Source organism: Ciconia boyciana, chromosome 1 (genome assembly GCF_034638445.1).
Source record: "Ciconia boyciana chromosome 1, ASM3463844v1, whole genome shotgun sequence".
NCBI lineage: Eukaryota > Metazoa > Chordata > Aves > Ciconiiformes > Ciconiidae > Ciconia > Ciconia boyciana.
In genome coordinates this window covers 211,466,030-211,490,685 of record NC_132934.1, presented here as the reverse complement: position 1 = coordinate 211,490,685, position 24,656 = coordinate 211,466,030, and the positions used below count along the sequence as shown (strand labels likewise).

Genomic DNA, 24,656 nt, shown 5'->3' with positions numbered 1-24,656 from the left:
GGTACTAGTGCAACAAAGTAATGCCTCTAGGCATGAACAAACATCTGTGCCAGCTTTTAAACATTTAAGAGAATATTTAAACAATCACCAAAAGGCATAATCTTATATTAAACTTGTTTCATGTTACTCTTGTTGTTTTAATACTGTTTTTCTCTATGTTGTGGTAGGACTAACAGTAGCAGAAGGAATGGAAATTAATCTGGCTTCTCTGTAGTATTCTCTGCTAGTGCCAAGGCTTTTTTCCTGAACCTGTAACTTATGTGTTAAGTGGTGACAGATCCTCTAACATCTAAATGATAGTTGGTAAAACAAACAATTTTTAAATTGCCAGGAGAAAGAAGAGTATAATATAATGTAAACAGTTTATCCTAATGAAGTTGTAATGAAGTTCTGTAATAGAATAAAAAGGCATGTTTCCTGGTGTGCAAGCCTTTGCTGTAGAATCTTTTTTAAAAGAAGTACATTAGTAAGTATTTCAGTAAAACACTGTTATTTTTCTACTGATATCAGTTTTGACCTTCTCTTTATTAGGTCTAAACATCTTAAAGCTTAATAAAAACTGAGGGAAAGGCACTCTGAATCTAACTAGAACGGTTTAAAATAGTGCTTCTCTTAGCTTCTGGTTAGCATCTCCTCTTTCCACTTAGTCTCCACGCAGGAGATAGTTAAAAGGACCAAATGAGGGGCTCTTTGAAGAAAAATGAGTTGCTCTACGTTGCCCATCTATCTCCAACAGCGTGACTCCCTTACCTCGGGCTCACTGCAGTGAAGCGTATGCCAAGCGCTTGCGTGAGCTGCTTCGCTGCTGCGAGGCAAAGCCGAATAAAAGGTAACCTCTGACAGCGGGACAGAGTAGACATCTGTGGTGAGAACTTCTTCAAGTTGCTAAGTCCTTCCTTTCCTGTGACACAGAAGTATCTATGCCTTTTCAGGAAGCTTCACTGACAAGTAATTCCGTCGCAGCATGAACTCCTTCATTCAACAGTTAACATAATCCCTGCTTTCACTCCTTTCCAAACAATTCTGATTACATGTCTGTCCTAGCATGCCTACATAAAACATTAATTGTTAAGAGCCCTTGTTACCCTGAGGAGTTAACTGTATCTTACGATGACAACTAGTGTCAGCTGTACATTGTGGAGGCTCCTATCTTGGGAAATGTGAGAGGCATTTTAGCGTACCATGCTATTTCCCCCTCCTCCTGTTCTCAAGGGGGCTCTTACTCGCAAAGAAATGCGTGTAGTTCACAGTGTTATTGAAAACTCTGCCAAAGTAGTGGAAAGATACAGAAATACTGATGTTGAATGACATCATATGCAAGGTGCCAGGATTTATGCATAAACATAAATAATTATAATAAATTCTAAATATTTTTATCAGTTAGTAAACACCAAATAACATTGTATATGCATATATTAAAAAAACATGTGGTAGGTGTCTGCTAGTCATACATCATTTTTAAGAAAAGAAATGCACACTTCCTGAGCGCATTCTCTAACGCGTGTTTCTCCTGGCTGCAGTATTGGCTTCCTCAGCTCTTTCCTGCTCCTGCCTGCAATTTCACCAGCAGAACAGAGAGGGCACTTACGGGCTCGGGCATGTGGATCAGGAAATTTTTGAGGCTGAAAAATAACCATTTGTCTGTTGTACATAACTTACAGTAAGTCTGAGCATGCTATAATTTCTAGTAATTTTTAAATTCGTGCATTTAACTCTAATTATCAGATACACTGCTTAAATTAATACTTAGGTGGTTGCAATAGTGGGAAAACCATGCTGTTTATTTCTGAATTATGAAAATAGGTTATTTATTTCTACTCCTTTAAACCTGTCCCTTTACTAGGTTTTAGCATTTACCAGAATTTCATCGTGTTCTGATACTGTTTATAATTTTCACCAGTATGAATGATTACTGGATACTGTGGTTTTCATGACACTGCCTTGCACAGAATATTATGCTTGGAATATTATTTTAATACATGTGCTTTGCAGCAAGGAGATTATTTCAACACCTGTAAACTTTTAAAGACAAATATCTCCTGCAGTTCCTTTTTGGATACTAAGGTAATATCAAACCTTGTAATTCTTCAGCGATTATGAGCTCTGGAAGAAAAAGAGGCAAGCAGAAATCCTCATGGTGGAGATGAAATCTTGGATGATATCCGTAACATGAGCTAAGGAGTTATGTTCAGAAGTCTAGTATAAGACATCAGCACAGACTACTAAGAAAATTTATTGTTATTTTAGTATTTACTACATTTGTAATGTTCTTGTAGGATAAGTAACCAGATTTAAATTTCAGCCTACATATGGATTTAATATTTAGAGATGTTAGCATTTTTGTAGTTTTCATTTGCAACATTGTATTTCAAGTATATTTCTAATTCTGCATTTTCAATGTATCCTAATTTGAACAGTTCACGACTACTTCACATTTATTCATCAAAGTTATAAAGATGGGGGGTTCCAATCATGCTGATTGAATTGACTGCACTGTTAGGAGTTTGCAGGGTGTAACAGGCTATGAGTTGATCTCTGTGTGGCTTAAGCTGATTCAGGCAGGTGTGAACCCCAGCTGCCTGCTCCTGCCCCCCTTCAGTCCTTGGGAGGGGAAGATAGTTACTTTCAGATGGATCAGGTCTATGATGTGTTTTTCTGTGCATCTCTGTGCCAGTAGAAGACACATGGCAGTAATCAGCAAAAAAAGGTGCCAAAGAGGAGGAGCGGTGACTACAGAAGTTGATGTTGTCTGAAAGTAATTCATGAAGCTTCAGCCTGAACTGAGACACTACCCAGTGACGAGCAAACCTGCACAGCAAAATGTGTAATTGTCATGAAGAACTCATCAGCTTGTAGTAGTGTCGCTGTGACCTAATCTTAGACAATCTTAGACTTTAAATATAGATTTGAAGTGCAGATTTTTAAATTTGATTCAGTACGGTCCAGTAGTATAATATAAAACTCTTCTGTGTGTTGCCAATGAATATCCTGGACCCTGTAGCGTATATTAACAATAAATATAATTTTATATATGCATATAAATACCTGAAAATTTAAAATAATAGCAATTTTGCAGGTTGTTTGTAGTTCTGAAGTGGATGAATATTTAAAACAGCAAGAACAAAGCCCTGTATAGCATTTTAGCATTTTTGGGGCCCAAATTCAATTAAACGGGCCTGTTTCGGCTATTTCAGAAGTATTTTACTCTGACCTAACATGGTGAATTTAAAGAAACATGGAAAAGTTTACTCCTTGTAGATCATATATTTTAAAGCTATTCCTGGTATAATTTAGGATAAAGTTGCAGTTATGTGTAGAACAAATGCTAAATTATATTTTTCTTATCATTTACACTTTCTTGAGAGTATGTGTATAGGTTTGGTGTTGTATTCATAGAATGGTTTGGGTTGGAAGGGACCTTTAAAGCTCATCTAGTCCAACCCCCCTGCAAGAGCAGGGACATCTTCAACTCAATCAGGTTGCTCAGAGCTCCATCCAACCTGACCTTGAATGTTTCCAGGGATGGGGCACCTACCACCTCTCTGGGCAACCTGTGCCAGTGTTTCACCACCCTAATTGTGAAAAATTTCTTCCTTATATCTAGCCTGAATCTACCCTCCTTTAGTTTAAAACCATTACCCCTTGTCCTATCGCAACAGGCCCTACTAAAAAGTCTGTTCCCATCCTTCTTTTAGTCCCCCTTTAAGTACTGGAAGGCTGCTATAAGGTCTCCCCGCAGCCTTCTCTTCTCCAGGCTGAACAACCCCAACTCTCTCAGCCTGTCCTTGTAGGAGAGGTGTTCCAGCCCTCTGATCATTTTTGTGGCCTCCTCTGGACCTGCTCCAACAGCTCCATGTCCTTCTTGTGCTGAGGGCTCCAGAGCTGGACGCAGTACTGCAGGGGGAGTCTCACCAGCGCAGAGCAGAGGGACAGAATCACCTCCCTCGACCTGCTGGCCATCCTGCTTTTGATGCAGCCCAGGATATGGTTGGCTTTCTGGGCTGCGAGCGCACGTTGTTGGCTCATGTCCAGCTTTTCATCCATCAGTATCCGTACAGTATTCAGAAGCATTGCATGTTTAGAGTGTTACTTGACAAAGTAATTTTATTTAGTCTGTTTTTTCCTCAAGACTAAGCTGCATGTATAACATACACGTTAACTGTAACTATTTTCAGCAATTTTATTGAAAAATAGCAGACCACAGGGAGGAGATGGCTTCCACGTGCAGTCAGAAAGTTGTTCTGCTGGTGCGGGCACTAATTTTGGCCTCTCTCCACCACCCAGCTGCTGATTTCAGTGGATCTTGCAGGAATGTAATTCTCTGAGACTTGGAGCTTTGCTGAATTTGATTGAAACCAGGCTATAAGTTCTAGAGTTGTAGGTGATTGACAAAGAACTCTCTTTAGGAAATGAAACTCAAAAGCATAGGAATATTTTATTCTGTGTAAGTTTGTTAATTTCCCAGAGTTAACGGTTATAAATGTAGTGTTCTTGCCTGTGTCAGACTAGCATGCAAACTAATATGATCAGAAAGAGGAATCTAATTGTAGGGCTTTTTTGATTTCTGCGATTGAGAAATGAGGATCGCTTCAGCTAATGGGAGAAAACTGGCAAGAACAGATTTTGTGTGAAACAGAATTTCAGCTTCAAGTTTTTGGGATAATATTATTTCCTGATAAAAATCTACACTGGTCAAAGTCACTTTAGGAACACGTTTGTGCAACTTGGGGGTGGTGAAAACAACACTAGAGAAAAGTTGCAGTTGTCCAGAACTGAGCATTTTAAGTACAGGAAGTTTATGGTTGAAATCACAGTGATAAGAGAACTGTGAATGCTAAGGGAAAGAAAAAATGAGGCAAGGCAACTAACTCACTCATACAAAAGATGATAAAGCCAGGGATAAAAGGTATCCTTGGTGCTTACAAGTTAGATTTGGGAATTGAATGAGAATGTGGTAAGCTCAATGATTCGATGTCATTGCACTTTAATTACATGCACTTACATTCATTCTTTGGTTGTAAATACCCTGAAGTTATATTACACTCAAAGAATTGTAAGCAGGGCAAGGTGAAACAGCTGCTAATTCCCTATAGAAATACCAAAATACCCCAAATGAAAACAACCTGACACAAAATCGACCTTAATTGTGGATACATGAAAGAATATCTGCATTATTTTTGTCAAAGTCATTTGAACAGAAACAGATGGGTGCAGACCACACAGTCTATGAGGGTTAATCACTGAGATATTTTACTCACTGGAAGTTACTGGGAATATTTGCATCTGTAAAAACAGTAATGAATGCAAGATCAAGTTATTGTTCAGGACTGCAAATCAACTTTTGAAATCTGTTTGCATTCTAAATTTTACTCCAACATCTACATGACTGAATTGCAATTGTATTACTTTGGCACTAGTCTCAGCTATTTATTATTGCATTAAAGGCATAATGTATATCTGGATTTGTTACATTATGTGGCGTTCTTTGTTCCAAGAAATTGGTCATTTGTGTCTCTAATTTGTGTTCATTTATCATCGATTTAGAAAAATTGCTAGGCAAACAGATACATCTTTTAAATAAATGTGGGGGGAAAATACTTCTTTTCATAAGGTAGTTTAGCACAGTGTAGTTCTATATAGAGTCTGTATGCAAATGCAGTGTGCTAGGCTGTTCTAGGATCTAGTATGTCACCAACTCTGAAGAGTTGAGGTTGGAAGTCACCTCTGGAGATCAGCTAGTTCAACCTCCTTGCTCAAAGCATGGTCCACTGGAGCAGGTTGCTCAGGGCTTTGGTTGAGTTTTGAGTACCTCCAAGGATGGAGGCTTCACTGGGCCTGACCACTCTCACAAGAAAAATGTTATTTCTTAGACTTAAAGAGAATTTCATGTATTTCCACTCGTGCCCGTTGCCTCCTTTCCTATCACTGGGTGCCACTGAGAAGAGTCCCACTGAGTCTTCTTAGTTCTCCCCATCAGGACTTTATTTATCCACATTGCTAAGATCCCCTCCTGGGTCTTCTTTTCTCCAGACTGAACAACCCCAGTTATCTCAGCCTCTCCTCCAAGCCCTTGATCATCTTTGTGGTCCTTCGCTGGACTCTTTCTGGTATGCCCATATATATATATATGTTTATGTATTAATTTTCACTCTCATGAAGCTTGTTCTTCTCAAGAATATTGCCTATTAAAACATTAACTATATTAATTCTCTTTGTACACAGTATTTCTGGTGAGGTATTGGTCAAGAACATACTCCCGTAATTTTTGCTTCACTCCTTAGTTTCAGAACACCCTTTGGTGGGAAGGAGTTTTATTTTGTTTTGTTAATAGATCTCTGAAGAATTTGATCAAATACCCTAGGTGCCTGCACCAGTCTTTACCACAATTAGCCTTGTACGAGCTAGAGGCTGTTTATATCTGAAAGGCAAAGAAACCTGAAGTATTTCAGTTTCCGAGTGCTTGAGCACCATGAAGGATTACAAGTGACTCCATGTCATGTCTAATCACTCTGACAGTAGGAAGGTACTGAGTTGTCCTCGTGTCCTGCCGTACTGCGTGTCTGTCTTACGCCTGGTTCTCGGACAGAGCCAACCTGGGTATTTGAACAGAGCTGGATGTACGCTTTTACTGACTGATAAATGTTTTGGATTTGTTTCATGGAGAATTTTCTATATTCCCTACTTTGAAAAGCTCTATCTAAGAAGGCTTTCTAGTTCACAAGCAATACAAAGCCTTTTAAGATACAGGATTTTTTTTTTGATCTATGTTTGTTTTTCATATGAAAATTTTTCATTAGTCAAATTCTTGAGTTTCAAAAACTTGTAGAGAAATTTTCTTTGTGAAAACTGTGACTATTGAAAAAAATACAGTCAATCTAACTGCAAATATTCCCTGGTAATTAGAAATGAACTATAAAATCTGCCAAATGGCTGTTAGTTATTCTGTTAAAACACAATAATGAAAATCAAGGTTTCAAAAGTCATTGAAGTGCACGTCCACCCAGGCAGGCCTAATTCAGCAAGACTTGCCCTGCTGAGGGCATGCTGATTTTCTCAAGAGGCCTCCAAAAACAAAGCACATCTAGAAAACAAAAAAGCCCCCAAACCTCCAACTGCCTGAGTGTTCTATGTATCCCCTTTAAGTGTAGGTTATGCATGTGATGCTCTACGTGTCTCTGTACTGAGCAATTGAGTCCATAGTGTTACCCAACCAGATGCACGGGTTTGCAAAAAATATATTTGCTTAATTTAAATGCACCTTACAATACAGAAAAAAAAAATCCCAAACTTGATTTTTTAGAAGTCGTTATCTGTAGAATATTTGTTGTGATTCATTCGGAATACTTTGTTTCAGGAAGGTGGTTTCTTGTTCGTGTGATATGTTGTCTGGAGTTTCCTCCTGCTCTTTTCTTCCTCTTGTAATTATTATTAAGCCAGATGAGTATTTTTTTTAAATTCAGGAAGGAGCAACCCTCCCAAATAATTTGATGTCTCTGTAGCCCTCAGGTATTGTACTTACTTTCTATGTATATATATTTTTGTGTGTGCTCTTTTTTCTAGTTAGATACTATTTGAAATGAGAAGGTGGCTGTGTGGCAGCCTAACAGAATGATGTTTTTACAGCTGATAATTGAGGGTTTATGTTTTATAGCCTGGGATGTGACCTGGAGACCTGGGAGTACCAGAAGATACAGAATAGGGTTGGAGGTGTGTCCCCATTGCTCGGTGTCGGAGCTGCCTGCCAGTTGTGTTTCAAAGGGTTGATTAGTTTGAGAAATGAGCCTGGACCAGCTCTTTCAGTATGATGCGCCGTAAAATAGTTCTTCTTCACTCTTCTAGGAAGGCGCAACAGTAAGGTACTGCTGTTTCATTTGTCAGTTACTTTTTTTTAATACCTCAGTCTCTCAGGCTCTGTGTGTCCTTGATAGCAGCAGACTCTCGTCAAGAGCTTTAAGAAAAGCTGTTTTGTGGCTCCGTTACAGTATGTTGGAGCATTGTTTGCTGTGGTTAAGATAACATGAAAAATGGAGGGAGGGACTTGACAAATGTTTTTTGAGAAAACAAATGTAGGGTGTTGAAGTGCTTAACTATATGTATATATATGGAATTTGTGAACTAGAAAATCAAGGGTTTAATTTTTTCTGTTATTCTTCCATATTCTTCTGAGACTGGCAGGTGATCCCCATCTTGGCTCAGTTACCTTCTACATTTGCCAACTGTAACCATTTAATCATGATCAAACAACAGTGCTTTAACATGAACCTATATAATCTCTTGTTTAATAACACATACTAGTGTTTCTTTTGATCTTATCAGTCTAGAGATTGCTTGAGGCTTGCTGGCAGAAAAAAATCAGGAGCTTCTAACAGCTGAAGTGGTGTACGTGTAGCTAAATTGGCCCAGTGCCCAATAAGGATCTGGCAAATTGTTTTCTACATTTTCATAAAGCCTGTCAATTTTAAAGCAGCAGCAATGTTGCATTGCTTCAGAAGTTACTGAATTTCAACTAGAAAAATAATCACTATGTGGATGGCCAAGGTTATAACAAGAGTTTTCGCCAATACTTTTGATAGCTCATGAAGTTCTCCCCAAATACAGTGGATTTCAAGTAGAGAAGGACACCAGGTGTTGTAAAGGTTTTGATTTAACAGGATTTACTATAGAAAGAAGGTAAAACATTGCATAACTTGAAATGTCCAGAGAGAGGTGGTTCCATTTTAGGATGATCAATTGGCATGTGTCTTTTGGGATCACTAGAAATTTGAGCTTGGTAAAAGACAACCACTGTTTTCCATAAGTCATTATGCTTTTGTACAAAAACAAATTACCTGTTTTCAACGTGAAATACCTTTTATGTCTTTGTTTTAAAAACTTTAATAATGATGTTTCTGTGCAGGAGCTGTGTGACTTCTTTAATAAGCAATGGCAACACTGAGAATTGAATAGCTTATTTTTGCTACTCACTGTAGTTCTTAGGAATTGAAGGGTGCTATTAATAGAAAAATAAGGGATATTATAAAGATTACTATTTACATGGAAATTAAAAAAAAAAAATCACAATTTTTTCATTAGTGTGTAAAAGAGAAGAGGTAGTATATGACTTCAGAGTAACCAGATGGTGCCAAACTTTGTAGATAGTTGTCCCCAGCAAGTACTGACAGTAATACCTGATTATGGTGCGTGTGTTTTGTTAGGTCTGTGTCAGATCTTGTACTCGGAGTATTGGTCGTTCCAGACCTGTATGTGCTTGAGGAAACTCAGAGTGCTTTGCATTCTCTGTTGGCTCCTTCTGTCTCCATGGGGGATTGAAATATAAGGATTTTGTGTCTAAATACAGAGGTTAGTTGTTCAAAACTCCCTGGCTCTGTCTAAGGGACTCTTTGGTCCTCTGAGGTGCCATCTGTGAGACAGAGACAGGAACGAGGGACTCTGAGACACAGAAAGCCGCATGGTTGCGATAGTGCCAGAGCTGCTGCAGGATTTGGGAGTATATTTTCCCTTCAGCCTTTTCACTATATTTTCACTATAGCCTTAATAAGCCATTTGACAGATCTGAAGTATGTATTATATTAAATACTGAAATTTAAAAAAAGAGCAAAGGATTCAGAAGCTTTTGTTGAGGTGTGTACAAATGCATGTTCTAGTATATGCAGTGTGTTCATTTAAAATACACACGTGAATAATACTATTTTCATGAATGCTGACGCTGCAGGAGACCTTTATAATCACCCACTCATTTACTGGTTAAGACTGGCCAGTGAATCTCACCACATTGTGCATCGAGTGTACAACTCATGGTACACGAAACAGTCTGATCGTATTTGGTTAATTAATCTTACTAACTGGAGAAAAAGTTGCCTTCTGAGTAGTCTGAATTTGGCAGACTTCACGTCCTCACCATCATATGTTGTTTTTTTTTTTTTCTGTCAAACTGAAGAATAGTTTCTACTCATCCAGGCTCTTGTAGTGATATTCGAGCCACATCCGCATCTTCTCGTGAATAAACCAAAAGCGTTGAGGTACTGGCATCTTTAGTTTTATTGCAAGTCATGTATGCTGGGCATTGAATTGCTCTTTTTACTTGCCTCTTCTGTTTTTTTTTAGTTCTCTAGCTGGTGAGAATAAAGTTATGTTAGTGTTGCTCTCAGGAGAATCCACTGTGCTAAGCCCAAAAAGACCAGCAGTCTAAGAGGTGGGAAAAAGCAATGGGAGGCACAATAAAAACCTCCCCAAGTGATTTTTACTCTTGGAGAACTAAGGTGGAGAGTTGGAGAACAGACAGAAACTAGTTCAGCGCTCAGGAAAGCCACTTGCCAAACCCATTGCTGATCTAATCTAGCAGTAAGTGGCTGCTACAGCCTTCCTCTGCACCGTGTCCGAGTGTAAGTGCTGTTTATAGCAGTGAACTCCGGCAGTATAGCTGATATTATTAGCAGCTTATGGGTTTAGGGCTGGAGTCCTGCCCTTTAGTCCCATATAGGTGAAGATGTAGCAGTCATGTATAAGATGCCTTGTCAGCAATGGTGACTAATTCCATCAGGTAATCATTTACTATGATTATTTTTTGCCTGGGGCATTAAATAATACTAAAAAGTAACTACTTACATTAGTAAGAGTGATCATCAGATGAGATTTCCAGTGGCTAAACATAATGCAACGTGACACCTATTTTCACAGAACGTCTTTTGATACGACTTCTGGTATCTTTGTCTAATTAATCAGAAGGATTCTGTGATTTCCATCCCCTTTAACTACTCTAAAATTAAAAAAAGTTTTATGCTTTTTAACCAGATACTTTATTGTTGGAAAAGAATAGCATATCGGTTTTATAAAGACAGTCCATTGATTAGGACACTATGGTTTACATTATGTAATGTGCAGGTAGAAAAGAGGTATTCCATGCACATTTATTTCCTTGATCTTGTACTCTAAGGCCATTACATTAATCTGCATGTCTAGTTCTATTATTTTCATTCTTTAATTTTATTGGAAGGGAGCTTGCTTAAGAGATAATCTTTGTGATAAGAGCTGTAGAAAGCATTTTTATTCGAGCAATAACATGTCCTGTAATAAAATTCAGGAACCACAACCATCAGTTGAAAAATTCCTATGACTTACACCCAAAAGTAATCATAGTGCTGTTTGCGTAGCTCTGTGGATTTATGGGTAAAGCTAGGTTTTTCTCAGTAGACCAAATAATAGATATGGAAAAATAATAGTAAGTCCACCTTCCCCTCTTTGTAACTTTTGGAAGAAATTGGCTCAAGTCATAATTATTGGAGGGACTTCTTTTAACTGACCTGCTAGTCAAATGTCATCAGGGTTTTTAATTTTCCATGATTTTTACCAATAAAATTTTCCTCGGACAGACCTTAGCTGACAGTTCTTTTTTCTGTAGCATACAGCCTTCAAGAACTAGGAGTAGTAACTTATTTTTTTAAATCATTGAGTGTAGATATAGCTCTCACATGCATTGCAAAGTGGTTGATCAAGAAGGTGATGGTTTCAGGCTTCATGAATACGCTGAAGTCAAGTGTTGATGTGCCAGTGGTTGAAACAGCCTCACGTCTTCTGTGAGCTGGATTTAACACTATTCAGTGTTGAACTGTAGCTCCAACACTCCAAATGCTTCTACCAGCTGATATCACGGATCTGTCCCTTTTCCCTCCTCCTGTCTTCATTTACATAGATTACATGTATCTTCAGTGCTTTTCTTTTTAATTACAAGGTCTGTGTTACTTTATGACAGACTTCAGTCCTACTCTGTATTCTGACTGTACGGGAGAACCAGCAGCCTCCAGTCAGAGACTGTTTTTACCCCAGGAAATCTGACTATAATGAAAATACTTAAGGAAAATACATGTAACCTTGGGATTAGGTAATATGCATAAAAGGTCAGAATACACGAGTCTTGCGAGTAGTTTTATTAGTTTTGTCAATGTTATTTTTCCTTTCTCTGGTCCAATATTTCTATCTGGCTGTGAGGGCAAGTTGTCAGTGGGCGGCTGCTGGTGTTAACTGGGGCTGCTGGTGTTAACTGGGGCTGCTGGTGTTAACTGGGGCTGCTGGTGTTAACTGGGGCTGCTGGTAACTGCTTTCAGCCAGAGCTTTTTTTTTTTGCTCAGAAATGGGAACTGCTGAATGTTGCTTTGTGATACTGTTTATATGAGGGCTAAGCTTTCTTGAAAAAAAAAATAATATCGGCTTTGTCAGCCAGCAGAGATCTGGAGAAAGTACCTCTTAAGTTATGTCAGCAACTTTCCTCTTTTATTTATGAAGGTTTAGTATAGTACAGTAAAGTATAATGTAACCAATTAAATTGCAGTGCTCACCTTACACACTAAATATGCGAACCTGTCCTGGAGTATAGGGATTTTTCCTTGTAACCTGTGCACATCTCTTTAAAATTGTTCACATATTTAGGGCATAGCACTCTCATTAGAAACATGTAGGTTGTCTGCTTGTTGTATATGTTGCAGCTGGAAAGTTTCAAGGTCTGTGTGTTGCCAAGCACAATTTGTTGACCTTGTATCATAAATCAAAAAGTGATAGACTCTGCAAGAAAAATCCCAAATGAGACTTCCTGCTCACTAGATTTTAAGGCTTAAATTCACTCACTATTTAGAATTATATTTCTGTAGGCCTTAGTATTTTTTCTCCTTTTTAGTATAGTTATTTTAAAATCTAAATTAAGTATTGCATATTGTACTGAAGATGCTACAAAAAAAATAATCTAGAATGAGGAAAAGTTGAAAAAAGGCTTATTTTGAAAGTAGCTTAATTTTGGAGCACAGTGACCATTTGCCTTCTGTTTCTTGGTGCTGTGATAAGAAGGCAGTGACTGGGCTTTCCATGTTGGGCTGTGCATTTCACGTAGAACAGTCTGGTTTAGCTGCACATCTTGCTGCCCTTCGGTTGTGTAAATGTTGGGAGAGACAGTGTCAAACATGCCCAGAGCATTGCTAGGAGGTGTTTGTCTCTACTGATCTTAAACGCCTCTGATAAAGGAGATTCCACAATCTCACAGGCAACTTGTTCTAGTTTATCACTACCCTGTAGAGAGACCTTTTCCTAACATTTAACCTATGTTGTCTTCGCTGTAGATTTAGCTCTGTCTTTCTCCTCCTTTATTCAGTGAGACAGATTTGTCAGTATATGATAATTATATGAAAATAGTTGTCATGTTTGTCACTAACTACCTCTTTCTTAGTTTAAGCAGTTTCCCAACAGTCATACCCTTACACGCCTGTTATTTTCATCGTGCTCTTCTGGACTATCTTGTTTTTTTCTATGCTTTGCTTTAACAGTAGTGCCCAACACTGTATTTTGGGGTGTTGCTAGCACCAGGTCATTAGTGTAATACAGTGCTATATTTTACCTCCTCTGCTTCTAAAAGAGTCGGTAATATTTTACAGCACTGTCCACAGCATTGCATTGCTGGTGCCTATTTATTTGTGATCTGTGGAATTTGTTATACTCTTGTACTGCCTACACAGTTGTTTCTTGTCATGGTTTTTGTGTATGTGATTTCTCCTGCCAAATACTTCGTATTTGTTTTTATTGAATTTCATCTTGTTTGGGCAAGATGAAAATTTTCTTCTTTTTTTTGGGCATTTTGGGCACTTTGGGCAGTTCAATCACTTTGCATGAAGACCTGGCCTCTAAAGGATTTTGTGAATTTGTGACATAATCTCTGTTCCATCATTCAAATCATTACTGAAGAGGGAAGCAAAACTTCTTTGGTGATGTCAGTTAAAATGCCTTTTAGTTTGATAATGAACTCCTAACTATTAGAGTTTTGTCCTCTGGTGTTCTTAAGCAGCTCTCTGCCCACTTACTTAATTAACATATGCAACTGCCACAAAGGTGCATTAAAGTTCCAATAAGTAACACCTGCTCCTTTCCTTAAAACATCTGTCAAAGAAGAAAATTACAATATTTCTAATTTACTTGTTTATTGTGTTGGTTGTTTCTTATAATCTTGTTATCTAGATGTTTATAAACTGGCTGTTTCAAATAATTTATTCTAGTATAGTTGTGGATATTAGAAGTGGCCTGGTTGACTGCCTGATATTCCCTGAACTTCTCATTTACAAAAATTGGTACCAGTTTCCTCTTTTCCACCTGGCCAAGGTCTTCCACATCTTATTTTTTTCAAAGAATATTTTTAAGTTCTGGAAGACATCTGATAATTATAGAGGTTGATTAAGCAAGTTCTTTAAGTACTTTAAGTTGCCCAGATTTTGCCAAATAGAATACAGATCATAGACAAATTGATGATAGGTGGATGGTGAGGTGGACTGAAAACTGGCTGGGCTGAACTGAAAGGCTCGAAGGGTTGTGATCAGCAGCACAAAGTCCAGCAGGAGGCCAGTCACTGGTGGTGTATCACAGGGGTCCATGCTGGGGTCAGTAGCATCTTCATTAATGACCTGGATGAGTGGACAGGAGACTGCACCCTCAGCAAGCTTGCAGGTGATACAAAACTGGGAGGAGCTGTTGCCACACCAGGTAGTTGTGCTGCCATCCAGAGGAACCTCAACAGTCTGGAAGAATGGGCCAAGAGGAACCTCATGAGGTTCAACAAAGGGAAGTGCCCATCCTGTCCCTGGGAAGGAATAACCCCAGGCACCAGAATGTGCTGGGGGCATCTGGAAAGGAGCTTTGCAGAAAAGAACCTGGGAGTCCTGGTGGACACCAAGCTGAACATGAGCCAGCAAGAAGCCCTTCCAGCTAAGGAGGCCACCAGCCTCTTGGGCTGCGTTAGAAGCAGCATTGCCAGCAGGTCAAGGGAGGTGATCCTTCCCCTCTACTCAGCCCTGGTGAGACAAATCTAGAGTGCTGTGTCCAGTGCTGGTCTTCCCAGTACAAGAGACATAAACATACTGGAGTGAAGGGTCACAAAGATGATTACAGGCTTGGAACATCTCTCATACAAGGAGAGGCTGAGAGCTGGGGTGGTTTAGCCTGGAGAAGAGAGAGCTCAGAGGGAATCTTAGTGATGTAGACATGTATACTTGTTAGGTTGTTATCAAACTCATTTAAGGAAAAAAAAAAAGGAAAGAAAAAGAGACTAATGAAGTGAGTGTTTTTAATATGCAAAGGAATACTTTTTGAGTGTTTTTAATGTGTAAAGGGATACTTTAAAAAAAAAAAAGAAGACCTGTTTTTTTGCCATTTCTCACTTATTTCTCAGTATCATTGCTCAGGCTGCCAAGGCTTTTTGCCCCTTCTGTCTCCCAGAAATGGCATCCAAAGAATTGATGATTCTTGTTTGAATGATTAAATACAGTTTGAACTTTGGAGGGTTAGGGCAGATCTTTTTAAGTAGAACTCGGGTTTAAATGTAAGTCTGCTTTCGCTGCTAGTTTGAACTGAAATGTATCATTGTCCTCACTTTACCCTAAAGATTTCATATAGAATTATTTCAGATGTTCACATTTTTGATGCAGAATAATATACGATAGTACTGGTGAAGAAAAAGGAAAAAAAATGGGCAGTTTACACAGTAAACATTATAATGTCTTGTGTGACCTAATTTTAAGTCACATGCCAGAGGACTTAGAAAGGGAAGTAGTCTCACTGTAAGATTTTTTTTTTTCTCTGAAAGTCATTGTAAACTTTTCCTATTCAAATTTTTATCACACTTTCTGATCGATATCAACACACAGCAGCCTACTGTTCTGTGTGTTTATAACCTTCAAATAGGCATTGCTGCCAGCAATTCCATTTCTTTTCACTTAAGCTATCTGTATCCTGTCATGATCAAAACTCCTTGAACTCTTGAAAATAAGTGCACGTGTTTTCTAAAACACTTGCAATTTTTCTGTAAGGTTTTGGCTTCCTGAATGATGGTAGGAATATGGGCCAGTGTATCTAGAACAAAACAGTATTTTCTTGCTCTCCAGCAGTATCTGGCAAAGATGGCGTGGATTAAGGCAGGTTATGGATTTAAAGCATGGTGTAGTTGTTCCTGAAACAGCTGTATGTACAAGCAGTTCTACAGCCAAGGTACAATGGCTTGTTGGTATCTCGAGGAGGATGGCTTCATCCTTTCTCCCCTTCTCTGCTCCTGGCATGGCAGCCCCCCTCCATGCCTTTTGCCTGTGCCTGCTCTGGTGCTTTTACACTCTTCCAGTGATCTTATCTCACCAAATGGGCAGAAAACTCTGCAAAGTTTTGATGTACTTTTTTTTCCTCCTTGAGGTTATTTTCTTCAGCATTTTTGAGTCACTGTGCAGGTGGTAAGGAAGAGGTAAGAGCACTGAGCTGGGAGCAGAAGGGATGGGAGGAAGAAGTAGGACATTCCCCTCTCTCTGCTGGAGAGCTGCTAAGTTCACTCACTGACTCTTTTATAATCTAGAGCAAGGCTGGATTATTCCAAGGGAGTTCAACACAAAGGTAAACTACTAGAAGAGATACTCTGATTTGGGAAAAGAATTATCTACTCTCAAACTTGCTCGAAAGTGGTTAAGCAGAAGCAGCTGTCTGTACAGACGTCTTAAATGTCCTGCCTTTTAAACTGAAACTAGCAATATGATATATGAATAAATCACAAAAGCAGAGACAGTCAAAAGATAATGTTTACCTTTCCATTCTGTTGCTTTATTGTTTTCATTCTCTTGCTTTATTTTTTTCCATTCTATTGTTTTATTATTATTTTATTATTTATTATTTTATTCCAGACTATTTTAAGTAGCATCATTTGCTGTGTCTGTTGTCCCACTACCCTGGTTTGGATTTCATATTTTTTTTCAACTTCTACAAGAATGGCTAAAAGTCCACTAGAAACGAGAATCCTTTTTGGTGGATTCAGATGAGCTTTCATTCTGGCCCATCAAGCATATAAAGAAAGTGTAACTTTTCTAGTAACATTTGTAAAATCGTCATGATCCAGAACACGCAGTAGCAGTGTGATGTTTTATATAATAACACTCTTTCTCCTTCTTGTAGGTCATTTTGTTCTGCATCACAGCTGCTCTGTTCATGTTCTTTTTCAGGTATGTTGCTAGTATATCTATTTATGTTTGTAGAGATTATTTTAAACAGCATTTCTAAGAGTTTTCTTGATTTTTGGTATTAACCTGAAAACTTGTATATTCTTGACTCAAGCTTTCTGAATTGAGTAGTGTGCTTCCATGGTGTTAAAAACCCAGTGCTGTGAACATAATTGGGCTAAAAAGGGAAATGCCGAGTTAAATGCCTTAAATCTTCTGGAGATTATACTGATTACGTCAGGAGCCTCCTCTCATCTCATAATTAAGATCCTGGAGATCTAACGTTACATAGTACGAAAACATCTGAAATACTGCTTTTCATATATGTTATTAAATCACGGCAGGGAAGATAACATTTTTTTTTCTGGTGAAAATAGAGAACAGGAAAATGAGATTTTACATTCTTAAATAATATCAAATATTTGACATGTGTGCAGGTGCAACTACCTTCTTTTAATTTTAGAGTAAACTATTTTCACATACGTTTTCACAAGTTACCAGTTGTATTCCTTTTTTAAAACATACAGTAGTGGGGTCAGATAAGACACTCATTTTAATAACGTTTTTCTCTCTCAGTTTGCAAGATATATGTAATAAGTCATTTACCTTGTCGTTGTTTCCCTTTTAAATACCAGACCTCTCAAATTTTATTTGTTATATCTCAAGCTGGAAAGTTGCTTGCTAAAGTAACCTTTGACTACAACCCTTTGACTTAGAATTTTCTGTGGCATTTAGCCATCTATGGTTCTTCAAGCCATGTGATCCCCTGGTAATTGCAAAACTCTGGAAGCTGCAGTTTGTTTTTTTGTAATTCCATTACTTACGAATTACTTACAGATATTGGCCAAGAACAGTCTGTGGATAGGGGAGAGCTGTTAATTTAAAGGATTTGAAGAAGCATTCCTCCTTTCATCTGCCACCCATTAAGACCCTTGTATCGGCAGTCTTCTCCTTGCTTTATTTTCTTCTACTTCCTGGAGTCATGGCATAACAGCCTTGGAGAATTTGACTTGTAAGGTTGAAGTTAGACACCTGTCTGTATGAATACTGATTAAACCAACTCAAAACACTAAAATGCTGGTCAAAGCTATAAATGTTGTATGATTTTGGAGGAAGCTAGTTGTCTTCTGTCTATGTCTTTGGTAATGAAACAGTGTTTTAGAGACAACCTGGAAGTTAAATGAGAACTGACCAGAGCCCAGAGGTATTTGGTGAATTCCTCCCTGACCTGACACAGCAACGCTGACAGTTGAATAGGCTCCAAACCACTTTCTCTTCTAACATTTGTCCCTCCATGCCAGGGCTGATGGATATCCACTTGAGCAATCATCAGCAACATTTAATTCCTTTGTCTCTGGTGGTGTGACAGAGGAATTAAGATACAGGATCAGGAGGTTATAGGTCTATTAGTTAAAAAACAAAAAACAAAAAAAAATCATTTGTAAACACAAACAAAACCAGCAAATCAAAGTATATTTATCAAAAAATAATTAGCACAGACCAATTTATTTTCTTTTTTCTTTCTGAGTGTAATCGGTATTGTGATTAGAACTTCTTCACAGTGATTCATGTGGTACTTTCCTAAAGTAACCAGGTCTGTGTGAAAACACCTTTGGGTAAGCACAGAACCCCCAGGATAATATGTGGACAGAGCTGTTGTCAGAGGTTGACTGTCAGACAGAGGATGTATTGACTGTGTTGGCAAGCACCTACTCAGGTCCTCCATCGTTTAATATTTTTATATTTAAATAATGACAAAGATAACAGTGGAAATGGTTATTACATGTGTAGGTAAAACTGCTGGCTGGGAACTGCAGTTACTTTGCAGAACAGACTTGGAATTCAGATAGATGCAAACTGGAGATAGGATCTGAAAAACTGCGAAGCGGCTTAGTAATAACAAGGTTGAGGTAATACATTTACAGGTAAGGAGCTGTGGAGAATCAAATGGTTTGGGAGCAGTTCACTGAAAAAAGACCCAAGAGTAGCTGTCACACTCTGCCAGCTGAGTGTAAGTCAACAATGTCATATTCCTGTAACAAGGGAAATGCCATGGTGGGATGTATAGAGCTTGTGAGGTACATGAAGTTGTCTTTTTGTTGTAGTTAAAGTTTAAAAAGTTCTCAGTACATTTTTGTGTCCTTTTTGATTATTACAATCAAAGAAGGAAGAGGCAGAGAAACCTCAGAGTTTCTCCTCCAGTGATCTGGAGTTTGGAAAACTTGGTTTATTTAAAAGGATGGATTGTGGTTGCTTAATTTAAAAAAAAATAAGTAAGGGATGGAATAACTGTCTTCATGTACGTACAAGACTGCTGAAAAGATTAAGAGAATAAATAGTCTGTTTTCACTGGCTGTGCTAGAAAGGATAAGAGATAATAGAGCAAGACATTTCTTCTTACAATAATGAATTGCAGCACGGATTAATTCACTTAGATAGTGAGGAAGGAAATCTTAAGAAAGAAGCGGTGAAAAGATTCCCTGCTGAGGCTTCAGATTGTCTGTCCTTTTGGATCCGTAAGAATAGATTTTGGATAATATAGGTATTACCACTTAGGGAAAGGAATATTTGACTTCCTCAGTCTCTTCCACTTTTTGATGCACATCAATGGCTGTCATATTGTGAAATATTTGATGTAATAAGGTGTCAAAGACAGTGGCCAGTAAAGTCTTTGGAGGAGGATAACCTTGCTGTGCTTTGCCGAATGCAACTTGAAAGGTATACCTGGAAAAAAATGCCAAATTACAGCTCTGCGCTGTAGAAATCACCATGTCTTGTAGAACGTATGGAGTGGAGACAGGAGGGCAGGCAAAGGCAGGGAACACATCAGCGGTCCAGGCAGGCAGGGGCATCTCTGAAAATTAGTAGAGGGAGAAATGTGAGTCTTCTACCACACTGAATTAAAGTGTTCTTCCACAATTTCTAGTCATACAAATACAATAGGAGGGGAACAACTACTCAAGGAGAAGACAGACGACAGAGAGGTCACTCGATCAGTCCTCAGAGTTTTTGTCCAGTTTGTCTGGACTGGGACTGTGAGTTGGTTGTTGTCTTATCCCATATGTGAATTCATTGTTGATTCCCTTTGGTAAGATTTTGGTCAGCCCTCGGAGGAATCCTCTGTGGATCTATCCAGAGCCCGGGGGAAGGCAATCTTCCCATCTCCATAGTTATCTAAAATAGAAAATAATTGGGAGAGTCGTTAAACTGCATTTCCTCTGTTTAATGACTCAAAATCACTTTAGCCTTTTCCTAATTGTAAGTGGATCAAACTGACAAAATCATGTTAGAATTACAGTACTTTCAGAAAAGTCTCAGAAAAACACCTTATTCAAAGTCAGATCTGCTTGGCTTGTAGAATATTTTCCCATTGACTGTAAAATGCTGTTCACTGCTAACAAGCATTTATTGACACTCTTTTTCAAAGGTGGCTTTTTGTCCTCCCTGCCCCACCGAAATGTCCTAAAAGGTGCTGAGAGCAGTAGCGCTTTTGGTCACCAGGATCATATGTAATCCCTTTTGTCATTAAAGATAAAATTCTAATATCTAAATGGTGTAATCTGAATCTTAAAACCTTTCTAAAAAGAGACTTAATATCAGTATACCTCTATGCTTCCTAAATATGACTGATGCTTGAGAGTCAAATGACACAAGGAATAAAAGCAAAGTAGTCTTTATTTTCTGAGTTCATATAAATTGCCTTATCTGAGGCTATTGTTAAGTTTTCTGAACTTAAAAGTGATTTAGGTCCCTATTCAGCCGCTCTGGTTGACACTAGCATTCCTGGCAGCTCCAGGGTTAACTGAATTTAGGCACTCTTTTTGCTCTGTGTAGTTCTGAGCTGGATCATTTTCCTTGCACAGCTCGTACCGCGATGCACAGTACCTGGCATCGGCACTGTGAGCCAGCGGTGGTAAGTGATTGGGATAAGCACAGAAAGCAGAGATGCTCTTCAGCATTCACATGGACTTTTGTCATTTGAAAGTGACGGCATACCAGCATGGCTTAAGGTGATCTTTGCTGAACCTAGGAGATGAAAAGTTATTAGAGTTGGAAAGTTCAGAACGGTTTTCTTTGTGGAGGAATTAAGATATATTCTATACATCACACAACGTTCAGGATATCTGTCAGGTTGCCATGTTAATAACAGCCTGTTAAGTTGAGCTTGCTTAGTGTTGCTTCTGGAAGGCAAGCGCTCTGGTTGATAGTTATCCACTAAAAGAGAACAAAATCAATATGGCATATAATTGTAACATGATCATACCTCTCCCTCGATGTGGGTATTTTCCTGCCCACACTGTTAGGAAATACTGCAGTAACAAATGTATGAATCTTGGTCTGTGGAAGTGTAGGCAAGTTCTTCTCGATTTATTTGAATATTTTATTTTCTAGTATAATTAATTTTCTCAGTATCTCATTATAGTGTCTATCTTGAATTATTTTCAAAACAAAATTCTGTAATGGTCCTTTGGCCAGGCAGTTATAATTTGCTGAAGCTTCTCTCTGACTGCCAACCCTTACATGTTTGATTTCTGCCTCCAAAGCAGCAGAAAGGGTCAAAAGCCTGTATAATGGATCTGGGGGAGTTTATTATTAAAAAAAATTGAAATATTAGATAATCTTCCTATCATTTGGTATAGAAAAGGTTTCTCCAGCTGTAACATGAATGCCCTTTACTCTCTGTTGGAAGGCTTTGTCCTCACATTGTGTTGACTTGCTACCCCTGATCCTCCCAGCCCATCCCTATGGCAAATGTTTCACACTAGTTGAAAACTTCACCAAGCAACCTTGGTATCTATCACTGAAGTTTCTCCAGAATTCTGTTGGACTGTTCAAACGTTACTGCACCCACTACAGGGCAACAAGAAAAAGAAGGTGCTAAATCTCAAGAGTTAAGAAGTGAGGTTACAGAACTGAAATGGTAGAAGAAAGATCAGGAATAGTTACTCCAGAATAGATAAAGTGAGAAGGGAGTCAGAATGAAAGGTAAATTCAAAAGAGCAATATAGAAAGGAAGACAGTAGGAAGAGGGAAGGAGAGAGTGACTGAAGAGGGAAAAAATAAGATAATGTCAGCAGAGAGGACAAAAAATAGAAGAATATACTAGGAAAAAAGCAGCTGAAATGCAGATGATAGGTTTACAAGCAACAAAGTTATATTTACAGACAGAGGAAGCATATTTTAGCATAGTATTTTTTTTCTTTCTTCTCTTCTATCCTCCTTTTCTGGTACTTTTCTCCTAACTTAAACCTCTGTTTTTTCTCAAAATGCTTCTGCTCAACTCCACTAGAAGTGATGAAATTATGCACCACTCATTTGTGGATGACTGTAGTATACAGTAACTTGTATAATGCAGTCTGTCATACATGTATTTAATGCACACATATAGATAACCACAGTTGAAACAGGATTCTTTCCCCTTCCACCCTTTTTTTCTTGAAAACTTACACACAGAAGTGTGTCTGGGGAGAGAAACATTCCCATATCTTTAGGAATTTGTTTTCAGGTGACATTGAGCTCCATGGGAACTTAATACTCATCACTTACTCAAAAAAAAGTCATTTGTTATGTCATGTGATGTCATGTACTATTTGTTTAAAAATGCACCATTTTTTGAAGTGTCTTGGAACAAAAGCAAACTTCTCTTTAATGCTTCTATTTAAAAAAAAAATTACAGTTTGCATGGAATTAAGGTTATGGGTGGAAAGGTTTTGATTATACCATGATTTCATGTCATCTTATTTCAGTTCGAATAATTCATGGTACTGGCTGTCCAGAATACTGTTCTAGAATAATTGAATAGAATAAAACGAACAAGCAGGAGGAGTCCTGTAATGTGTAAAATAAATGTTTGTAAAATACAATTGAATTAATGTTATTTTAGTAGCAGTTTTATTTTGAATATTACACTTTTGGGAAGCTTGATGCAATGGCTGTGCTTTTATACATATTTGAAGAAATCCACATAATGCAAAACTTGCAATCTCTGCACAATAAATGAACACCTACATATAAATCCTATCCACATAAACTTAGAAAATCCAGCAATTTGGGTGAACATGTGTTGGCAGACTACAGCACTGGTTGCTATAGTAGTTAATCCTTAGACTATATACTACCACTTTATAATAGGCATATGTTAATTCATCTGCTCTGAACCCTAGAAAGGAAAGCTCTGTGTATGAGCTGAAACCAGCTATTATGGGAAGTTGGATGTTTCTGATGATTGATTGATCATAAGTTGAGGATAAAGTCTGCCTTCTATAGAGATAAATGTTAAAATGTTATTTTCTGGAACAATAATTTCAGACAATCCGAAGTTACTGCTGTGATTTCACAAAGCAGAACACAGTGTTTTTTGTAATTCGGGGTTTGCATAGCTGACAACAGAAAGCTCCTGACCTCTTAATGTTGTTTGTTTATTATCTATTGATTGAAAATGGATAATGAAAAATATAATTAACATCTAAGAAATGCAGATGCACTGCATATACTGCCATTAAGATGGAGTATTGAAACTTGTGTAAAGTCCCTGAAAACCTTTAAGAAAGGTTCTTTTGTTTGCAGAGGTCCTTTATTCTAGCTCATTAATGAAATTCTAGCCTCCCAAATTACAGCTATTTACTCTTCTTTCCCATGAAACATGTATCCTGTAATTTATTTAGTATTTTTGACATGATAATTCAAAGTGCCTTTATTTTCTTTTAAAAATGTGCAGTACCAGTGCCATATCAGCCTCTCATTTAATCACCTAAGCTCCCTTTTGTACAGAAGCAACTACTTGAAAAATATTTTTGCCTTTTAATTCTACTCTCTTTTTTACTGTAGGATAAGCAAGCTCAATGGTTGGAGTTGCTATTATAAGGATTTAGTATCAAGTAATCTTCCCCTTTCTTACAAAGATTATTTTTCAGTCTTTTACATTTGCTGTAGAATTACAGGAGTACATTAAAAGTCCTCTGCTATTGAATTATTAGGTAATAAATCAGAAGAAAAAAGCAGATGAGAATTTTTTTCCGTGTTTATGTATGTTTTTTACTGTCCTTATATAAACATCTCAAAGTTAGTGGTTCAAAGCATTGTTTTGGTAACTGTCACGAAACTTGATTTCTTAGGTATTTTGGATGACCTGGTGAATAGATGAAAACATTCAGTCTCATAAGAAAGGCTATAAATATCAGTTAGTTTTTTTTAGTATGAGCAGAAGTAAAACATGCTATCGCAGGAGGGGGTTGTGGATGAGAAGATAACCTTATAGGTTAACTCAGACACTTCCTTGGCAGAGCACTGTGTTTAGAGTTGCATAGGCTTAGTTCAGATGCAAATATGGGTAGAAAGGTGAGAGAATCTATCTTCTATTTATATACCAATAGAATAAAAGGTGAAAAAGTATTTTTACTTATGTATTTTCATGAAGCACGTTTTTTTTTTTCTCTCATACTCTTTTACCAGACTTCAACTGCATTTCACTGTTTCTTTTTTGTCCCTTAAAACTTGCAATGCTGTGTAGTACTGTTTTGGTTTGGGTTTGAAGGGAAGTTGCTGCTGAGTTTTGCAGAGCTCTGGTCTTAGCTCTCTGCCGCATTCACAGGAGAGGGAGGCTGATCTCCCCAGGCTCACGTTGCATATCCACCTCTATCTCAAAAAGGATGTAGTAGT

The 24,656-nt window shown here is 38.0% G+C and overlaps 1 protein-coding gene across 1 annotated transcript in view; it reads left to right on the top strand.

The window, feature by feature from the left end:
• TMEM135 (transmembrane protein 135) overlaps positions 1–24,656 on the top strand; it is a 189,183-nt gene that overhangs the window by 105,396 nt on the left and 59,131 nt on the right. Inside the window, exon 6 of the mRNA XM_072850762.1 lies at positions 16,954–17,000. Coding sequence (XP_072706863.1) covers positions 16,954–17,000 — 47 coding nt within the window. The remainder of the gene's footprint in view (positions 1–16,953; positions 17,001–24,656) is intronic.